The sequence below is a fragment of the Arachis hypogaea genome, chromosome 8 (assembly GCF_003086295.3).
Source record: "Arachis hypogaea cultivar Tifrunner chromosome 8, arahy.Tifrunner.gnm2.J5K5, whole genome shotgun sequence".
Classification (NCBI taxonomy): domain Eukaryota; kingdom Viridiplantae; phylum Streptophyta; class Magnoliopsida; order Fabales; family Fabaceae; genus Arachis; species Arachis hypogaea.
The window spans coordinates 43424090-43434435 of record NC_092043.1 but is presented as its reverse complement, the minus strand read 5'-3'; the positions used below and the strand labels follow the sequence as shown (position 1 = coordinate 43434435).

Sequence of the window (10346 nt, the reverse complement as noted above, 5' to 3'; positions counted from 1 at the left end):
AGCAGATAATACTTTTTTATTAGAAAAGATATTATTTAAATAAATATCAATTAATTGATAATTTTGTTTTACTTATCTGTTTTATAGCATTATTTTTATTCGTTTGTCATAAGTATCGGCTATGTGATGATGAAGACATAAAATAAATCAGAAATTGCTATAATCATTTTTTTTAAATTAATATTTTGAAATTATTTGTTTATCTAGTTGATGACACCCAGTCAGGTGGGGCCGTGAGAAGGAACATTACGGGATTGGACATTAATCTAAACATGCATTTCATGCCAGCAATGATGGGTTGAATCATGAAGATTGGAATATATAGCCAGAGAGCATGTCGCAAGTAGATGTTAAAAGCCATGTTATCTCTACAATTGGAGACCTAATGATCGATCCATATTTAGTTAACCCTGTATCCAATGGTGAGAAGGTAGAAGTTGAACCAGTTGATATACCTAATGATGAGAATGACGACAACTTTAAAATGAATTACTTCATAGACTTGCAACTCGCACAGACTCAGCCTGCTATTTCCTGTCCATATGATCATCTGCCTCACTTTACCATGTTGAATTTAGATGTAATGAACCAAGATTGGTCTTTTGGTCAAGGAGGTCTCGATGATGATCTGATCAATGAGTTCATAGTTGGCAACAATTTGAGAATAAGGAGGAAGTTCTTATGGCAATAAAGATGAATAGCATCAGGAGGGCCATAGAGTATAAGATATTAGAGAATGACCATTGGAAATATTCAGTTCAGTACACTCAGTTTGGAACAGGTTGTCAATGGAGCATACGTGTTTCTTATCGTCGAAAGCAGAAAAAATGGGATGTGAGGAGATACAATGATCCTCATTATTGTCTGCAAACATCGACGAGGCAAGATCATAGAAGGTTAGACTCGAAAGTGATAGCTCAAGCTATCTTTACAATGGTAAAAGTCGATTCAACCATTAGCATAAGGATTTCACAAAGGATATGTTGAGATCCACTTTAGCTACAAAACATCCTATAGAAAGGTTTGGCTTGCAAAGAACAGGATAATTGCTACAATATATAGAGATTGGGAGGAATCATACAATGATATTCCTAGGTAGCTATTTGCAATGGAGATGTACTTACTAGGTGTGTGTTATTACATTGTCTTTAGTTTTATATGCAGTATTAAACAAACCAACTTCTAACAATTTTTATCACATAGACACATGGGTTCAACTTGTAACTCTACCAAGCCACGATGATAAGGACAATGTTATGTTTCATTGAGTGTTTTGAACATTTTCACCATATGTTGAAACTTTCAAGCACTGCACATCACTAAATTACATTGGTGGTACTCACTTGTATGGTAAATATGGAGGCACCTTGCTTATGGCAATCTTCTAAGATGGCACATTGCTTATGAAATTTATTTTCAGAGTTTACAAAGTGAAGTTCAGACCGATTGATCATCAGGATAACTAGCCAGCATATGATGGGCCTCATATCCTGCCTAATCCTTGGATGATGCGAGTGAAGAGAGGTCGTCTAGTATCTACTTGGATACGTAACAACATGGATGACATAGAGGAGACCATTTAGAAGATATGCAGATTGTGTCATCAGGTTGGTCATACACGGAGGACTTGCACCGCGTTGGATCCAAATGCTTCCACTTCTGGCAACCGTCAGCACTGGATATTATTACTTTCTGTAAATGTTTATTTTGTTAGTTATCATCATTTGCTAAAATTTCTATAACGTTTACTTTGTTAGTTATTATGATTTGCTAAAATTTTTACAATGTTTATTTTGTTGTTTATCTTAAGGATTTATAACATGAAAGTGCTTACAAAATAAATATAGTAACATAACAAAATAAATCTTAACAAGAAGTACTGATAGATAACATACGATGAGTCATTGAGTCCTATAAAATAACCTAACAAAATACATACATATACTAACATGCACCATGACTAAGCTCAATGTCGACCACCTCGCCTAGCACGTACTTGCCTTGGTGGTGGCATGAAAACCATCTGTCTCGCGACCAGGAGAACGGATCTTCCTATGTCTTTTGCCCAGTGTTGGTGCATCAATGGAGGCTACATTAGCGGCTGCTCTATCATCCATATTGATGCATTTGCATCATTAATATTTTTTCTTTAGAATTTCATTCAATAAGCTAAGAATTTTTGTTAGAAAAGCAATGATTTTATGGTTAAATTAGCATTACTTTGAGTTAGTTGAATTTATTTGAAATAGGAGAAATTGGAAGATAATTGACAAAGATCAAGGAAGAAGAGGCTATGATTCATCATGAACAAGAAGCACATGAAGGGGACTAAACAGATAGCTCCCTGTACACACAATCGAAGACACACAATGGCCATGGGACGTAGAAGACAAGGCATGCCATGGCTAAGGAGAAACAGAGAGCAAATGGTTGAATTGTGGTGTAGCCGTGAAACGCGTAGGCCTAGCCATGCAACAACAAAGAGGGTGCTATGCGTACGGATGTCATGCGCGTACGCACAACTAGCGCTATAAAGAAATTCAAGCATATGCATCTAGCATGCGTATGCACAATAACACCAGCAGTGGGATGTGGGAGCACAGTCGTCAAACATGGGCTATGAAAAGAGGGGGTCATGCGTACACACATCTAGCATGCATACGCATGACCAGCGCAAAAAGGGACTCATGCATACACATCTAGCATGCATACACATGACAATAAAGCCGTGCAATGTGAGAGAAAGGCCGTGCAATGCAAGGAGAGCAAATAGAGAGCAATTGAGGCCAAAATACCTGGCCGTGAGATGTGGAAACCTAGGTGTGGCATGATTGGAGCAAGATAGAGAAAAAATTGGACCAATATTAAGCCTCACATACAACGTGAAGAAGCTTACCTGTAACGTGAAATATGGGTCACCTCCTGGGGACCTTAATTCACTCACCAAGGCTTCCAATTCTTCAACACTTAGGTGATTTACCCAAGGCTCAACATAAACTCATGAATTATAGCATTGATTGAGAATCATGAGTAGAAAGATCTAAAGTTGGACTTGAGAAGAAAAATATTAATTATTTAGATTTGATTTTGTTTTAAGTTTATTCTCTTTTAAGTTTTGAATTTGAAATTTGTTTTAGGGTTAGTATATAAGGGAGAGGACACACATGTTTCTTGGATCCTTCGGCACTTTTGACAATACAGAATTTTAGGCTTTCTCTAGAAGCATGAGCCGTTAATCTCCTCGGTTAAGGTTAGTAGCTCTATTGATTCCTATGGACTAATATTCTAGCTTTTCTACCTTTGATTAATGCACTGATATTTTCTTAAGAAAAAATTTTCGTTCTACATCCAAAGGGTTTAAATGTGTTGGAAAACAATTCTTCTCTAACTTGAATTCTTTTAATATCTTAGAAAAGTTAATTAATTGAATTAAGCTCGAAAACATATTCTCATAGTTCTTAGGTTTTAAAACTAGACTTGATAAGTGGCATCGAATCAGTTAGGGAAGATTGTTATGAATTGTGTGGCTTAAAAAATCAGTGAACATACCTCAATTCTTTTCTTAAGTAATTAATTAAAGAATTAGCGATTAATTAGGTTAAAGAGAAATTGAATTGCCAAAGGATTGCGGTTTGATTACTAATGAATTGCCATAGATGTATCTTTGCATGATCAAAGTGGAAAGTGAAAAGCATTTGTCCAGAAGTCTCAACATCTCTGAAAGCTTAACTCTTTTAATCATCTTATTTTCTCAATACTTACTGTTTGTCTTGTTTACTTCTCTGTTTTCATGTTATTTGCTATTGAAACTTTAAGTTTGTGCTTGCCTGACTAGAATAATCAAGTGACTATTATTTTTTTAATCCGTTAATCCTCGTGGAAATGATAACCCACTCCCGTGGTATTAATTGGTATGACTTTGTGTACTTGCCGATCGTTTGTGGTTTTGAAAAATTCACATCAAGTTTTTGGCATCCTTGGCGGGGATAATTGTGATTAACAACTATTAGTTGGTTGATTACCTATATTAGACTTTTATCTTTTCGTTTATTTATTTTTTTTGCTAGTTGCCTCACTGGGAATTCCTTTCACTTTGACGTAAGAAATTTCACTTTTTCTTTTCTTGTTTTCTGAGTGTTTATGCAGAGAAATAAGGATAATGAACCTCTTCTATATGATCCTGAGATTGAAAGAATTCTTTGGAGACAAAAGAAACAAGCTAAAGCTCATAGAGTTAAAAAAGACTCTGAAGACAAAATTGAAGAGGAAACTGACGTCAGTATGACAGAGAACAATGATTATATTGTTATCAACAATCCTAATAATGCCCAGCCAGTCAGAAGAACTCTTGGATTATACACTTCTCCCAATCCTAAAATCTGTAGGAGTAGCATCGTGATAGCTACTGTGAATGCCAATAATTTTGAGTTGAAATATCAACTAATCACCTTAGTTTAACAAAATTGTCAGTTGAATAGGATACCTCTTGAAGACTCTAATCAGCATATCTCTAATTTTTTCCAAATCTGTGACACAATCAAGATCAATGAAGTATTGACTGCTATTGTTCCCATTCTCTCTAAGAGATCGAGCCAAACAATGGCTAGAAACACAATCCAAAAAAAGCATTGAGACTTGGAATGAGTTGGTTAGTAGGTTTTTAACCAAATTTTTTTCTATAAAAGTTGACAAAATTGAGGATAGACATCTAGACACTCAGGGGGTGTGTGGTTGGAGGAATATTAGAGCATTCCCAGGAATGTTTAGATGGGAATATCTTATTTCCATGTTTGTTTCAAAGTTTTAAAATATATTCCCAGGCAAGTTTTATTCCTTGGAATCAAAATCCCACTGATTTAATTCCCATCTCTCCCCTGGTTATCTTTGATTCCAATGGGAAGGGAATGTGTATAACAAAGTAAAAAAACCAAAATACCCTTGTTAATTTCACTCCAACCCTTCTTTTCAGATTTTTTCCAATTCATTTCAAACAAAATGAAACCCTAGCAGAGAGTCCTCCTCCATGAAAACCAATCCTTAACGAGGCTTTTCTTCAAATTCACGGAGGTTCCACCGGCGTCGGCGCCGCCTCGCCGCCGATTTGGATTTGCATGGCCCCCACGCTTCTTATTCTAGAAGGAAATCGTTCTCGTTCATGTTCGTCATCACAGCTCATCTCGGTTCACTGCCACTGCGTTTTCGCCGCCATCATCGCGACTCTGTTCAGATCCTCTGCGTTGTGTGGTTGTGCGTGGCCTCTCTCCTCCGTCTGAGCTCGGTTGCTCGCGCGTCTCTCGCCTCTGCGTCTGCTCGAGTTGTGCTTCGTGTTCGTGTTGTCTCCCTCGCCTCTCTCCCTCCTCGCATCTTCCTGTTCCTGTTCATCTTTTTTAAGAACAGGTTTGTTCTAGGTTTAAAATATTATTAACTTAATTTGTTTGGAATTGGAATGTGATTTCAGTTTCAGTTCTGAGCTCATTGATTATAGTATTTGATTAATATCTTGCTTTGATTAGGGCTAATACTTCTTTCTGTCTACTCATTCCTGTTTTTATGATAATGATTCATGTTTGAAAGGATTTTTAGAAAAAAAAAAACATCAATTCAATTTGTGAATAAGTTATATGATTCTGCTGGCTGTGATATTTTGTTATGTGAAACAAGTTTTTTTTTATAAATATTAGTTATGTTTTTGTCAGGAGTATGTGCATTGAGTTGCATGATGGAGATTTTCTCCAATGTTGTGTTTGAGAGTTTGCTACTATGGTTGTTATTTTTTGGACCATGCTTGATTGAGGGATTTCTTTGGACTTGTGTTGTATGCATTTGATTTCCAGTTGTGAAGCAAAAGAAGATTTTTTATCAGGCAAAAGAATTATTAATCCTGCTCTTGATATCATGCGAGCTTCAACAAGTAAACATAATTATGAGTGAAATGAAATGATGAATCATCAATGTAATATAACTATCTCATTAAATTTTGACTTGACTGTCCAATTTGCAATTTGTATCTCTAATAAGTACTCTTCCTTAATTTGAGTCAGAGTTTGCATTTTAGTTTAGTTGATTCCAAGTCATTGTTATTGCATCATCATATAAATGACTCACTACTCAAGTCAAGCCATAGATTTAATATAAACCATAATTCGCACCAATACCATCTTTCACTTCTTTTATTTCGTATTAACATTTCTTTCCTATGAACAGAAGTTTTTTTGTTTTCACAATTCGCACCAATACCATCTTTCAACAAGAAATTATAGCTGTTGCTGCTTCTAATTGAGCATTTTTTCTTATTGTTATGTTGATGTTTCCTTCTCTTTCTCTCTTTCAGTTTTGCTTTGATGATTTGATATGTGAGAATTTTAGATTGGTTGGAGTTTTATGTCAAGCTTTCTCTTTCTCTTTTTTAAAGTGAACTAAAGAACAAACATATTCATAGTTTAAATCTGAGGTTCCACTTAAAAGAAAAAGTTCCATTTTAACGGAGAGATTGGTTGTGGTATTCTTTAGTTTTTTCATGAAACAAGAAGCTGAATCTGCATCTTATAAGCCAAGTAGCTGTCCGATCTATGTTTTTGCTTCACATTTGAAAAGATTCAGATACTGTGCTTATGATTTTATATCACAGAGTATTACACTGGTAGATCCACTGTCTGCTCATAATGCTTTTGCTGATATCACTCTGTGAAAATGTGAGAAGGACACACAAACAGGACTTCATGCTTTTCTACTTCTCAAACAATTAAATCAAGTGAAGTATATCAAATTTGAGGGTTCTGAGGTAGACTTCTTCTCAAAAACCTCTTTTAACTTAGTGTTGACAACTTGACATGAAGGCCATATTGTATGTTATATAGTTTATCTTTGTAGTTTCTTTTGTAAAATATTGTTTTGTTTGGAATTGATTTTGTGAACATGAGCTGGAGCAAAAGCTTGTTTTGTATTAGATTTTATGTTAAGAAACTTGCAATTGATTTTGGTTAATAAGTATCATGCATTTGAAACTTACCATGAAACTAGTTTTCCAAAATAGAGCTACATTTTATGGCCTCTTTACACTTCTCAAGCAGGGGTTTAGATGCAAATGTTTGATTGAAATTAATCAAAACAAAATTAGTTTTAAAATCATGTCACCTACTCTAAATGGGAGTTTATAATTGATACCATAAAACCAAACAAGCAATAAAATATGCTTCAATTGAGAACTTCCTGATATCAAATTGTAGTTTCCTATACCAATTGTATTAGATACTAGATAGTAACACTTTACTGTATTAGCTGAACAGCATTCTCATTGATGTTGAGTGCCACTGTCCTGTTGTCGATAGAAAATAGAAAAAGTAATTATAAAATTCACACTACAAATATAAAAATGGATTGAGAGAAACTTATCTGTCTATCTTGAATTCTCGATCTGGTTTTCAATCCACTGAAAAATATTTCTGTGAAAATTTGGATAAAACTCATTACTAATTTTATGACTAGTTTTTACTATTTACGATGGGAACGAACAAATGCCATTCAAGTGAGGGTTGGTTTGTTGCAATATATCTCATAGTTGTGTGATTCCTTGCTTCAAGATGATGAAAATGGGATTGCAGTGATTCTGTGATTGGCCTTTACTTACTGTTCTTTTCATACTTGTGTGATTCCTTGCTTCAAGTTTATAAAAATTGATAAAACAGCTTTACTTTTTCTGAATACCATGGCATTTAGCACATGGATTGTTATTATTGCAATTGTTTTCCTATAGCTTAGCTTATAGCTATATGGCATAACGTGTATGTTTTTTGATGTGTAGGAGTCACTAATCGTTAAGAAAGTAGGGTTCTGTTTTTTACTTCATTACTCAGGTTTCAATATTGAATTGTTAAAAAATTGTTAACATTATCTTTCTTGATATATATTATGAATTTTAATCAAAATTCATTTCCTTTATTTTTAAATTACCTCATACTCGTATACTAAATTTTAAATTCAAATAGACCTCAACTTAAGCTTTTAACTTACAATTCTTTTTGAGTATTACTGGAAATTCAATATAAAAATTTTTCCTTTTTTATTGGATTAAACATGCTAAATTTAAAATATTCAAAAATGCATTGTTCTGATGTTTCAGTTTATTCTCAATATCTTCATTGCACAAATTCAAATAGTTACTGTTGTAGTTACTTCTTAGGCAGAACATATTTTCTTGTGTGAACTTTATTAATATGTATGTGAACTTTATATGAGTATACAAAAATGCTAGGCCTATGATGACATGGGAGTTCAATGAGGCTATTATGGTTATTATTTGAGTGGGTTCATTAGACTAGTATTAGTAGTATATCAGTGCCTCTGGCTGCTTGTGTTTTGGATTAGAATTGAAGTTCTCTAATTTGTATAAAGCATGGTTAAGACCAGGTTCTCTTTTTTGTATCAATGTAAAAAGTAAGATATTTATCTTTTTGTGTCTTACTACAAGAGTTGCTGATACTTCTTCATCACTCACATGAGCATGGTTTTCTTATGTAGCTTGTGTGCACCATCTGTTTGGACAAAAATAAACTTTGAAATAAAAAATATTTATATATATCATATTCTTATATATATATATATATATATATATATATATATATATATATTCCTAAACTTGTCTTTTCTGGTTGTTTCCTACTGCATTGACATTGCTACCAGAAAGAAAAGAAAAGAAAAGTTATTTATATTCCTAAACTGGTCCTGCTTGATTTTTTTTGCAGAATGGATTCTAAACAGAAGATGAAAGTTATTGCCTGCTTGATTTTACATTTTGAATTAATGAATGACCTTATGATTAAGTTGTTGATGATTTGCTATGTTTTGATTATATTGCAATTGAAAAAAAAAAAGAAAAGAAAATGGAATGATAGTTATAGTAGGCAAGTAATAAGAGATGTTAGTGTTGATAGGATTATTTATTTTAGTGATCTAGCATGTATAGAAAACACAAGAATGGATAGATGTGCCTTTCATGCATTGTGTAACATGCTTAAAAGGGTTGGAAGGTTAGAACCAAGTAGGAATATGGGTGTGGAAGAAATGGTTGCCATGTTTTTACATATTATAGCACATGACGTCAAAATTAGAGTAATAAAGAGACAATTTGTGAGATCTGAAGAAACAATTAGTAGGCGGTTTAATGATGTATTACTTGCTATTTTGAGATGTCATAATCTCTTACTGAAGAAACCTCAACCATTTAGCCAGGATAAAATGGATGAACGATGGAAATGGTTTAAGGTAATTTATTTTGCTAATGTTGTTAAATCTCATATGGTTGGTGTTCTTTAGGATTGAGTTAATTGATCTTTGTTTTGGATTTTAGGATTGCCTAGGAGCCTTAGATGGTACTCATATCAAAGTCAATGTCCTTGAGGCTGATAAGCCTAGATATCAAAACAGAAAAGGTGACATAACAACCAATGTGCTTAGAGTGGTTGCTCCCGATATGCAATTTATCTACGTACTGGCGGGTTGGGAGGGTTCAGCTGCGGATTCTAGGGTATTGCGAGATGCACTATTTCGCAATGGGTTTAGTGTTCCCCAAGGTATTTTATTGAGACCTTAATATGTTATCAAAGTAACTATTTGATCTTTCATTAATTTTGTTCAATTGTGTATGTCACACTAGGTCATTATTACTTATGTGATGCTGGATACATGAATTGTGAAGGATTTTTGGCACCTTATAGAGGACAAAAATATCATTTGAGTGAGTTTAATCCACATAATCAACCCAGTACAGCTCAAGAGTTTTTTAATATGAAACACTCACAAGTTAGGAATGTCATTGAAAGGGCATTTGGAGTATTGAAAGCAAGATGGGGAATTTTAAGGGGAAGATCATTTTATCCTATTAAGACTCAAGGAAGAATTATAACTGCTTGTTGCCTTTTGCATAATCATATTAGAAGAGTGATGGTTGTGGATCCTATTGATGAGATAGAAGATCAAAATATACTTGGAGTAGATGGTGAGACGATCCACCATATTGAGACAAGTGATGCTTGGGGTAGATGGAGAGATCAACTTGCACAAGAAATGTGGAACCAATGGAGGAGAAGACATCACGCTCGATAATTGTAATAATTTTTCTCTGTGTGAGGTTGTTTGTGGTAACATTGATTTCATTTTGTTTATGTGTTTGTGTTCTTATATAAGAGTTGTACATGTATGCTTATTAGTGCAAGTAATTTTTTACTTTTGAGACTTCTTTGTAACTTTCATTTGGATAATAGTAATGTTTTTTTAGTGAATTTAATTGTGATAATGTTAATTTTAATTAAATATATTTGTTATTAGGGGTATTTTAGTAAATTTGAAAA

The 10346-nt window shown here is 33.9% G+C and overlaps 1 protein-coding gene across 1 annotated transcript; it reads left to right on the top strand.

The window, feature by feature from the left end:
* Window positions 1–693: 693 nt before the first annotated feature.
* Window positions 694–10101, top strand: LOC112707616 (uncharacterized). The gene is made up of 5 exons (XM_025759428.3): window positions 694–896; window positions 5068–5397; window positions 8742–9261; window positions 9347–9569; window positions 9653–10101. The coding sequence occupies exons 1-5, from the start codon at window positions 694–696 to the stop codon at window positions 10099–10101; spliced, it is 1725 nt and encodes a 574-aa protein (XP_025615213.2).
* Window positions 10102–10346: the final 245 nt, after the last annotated feature.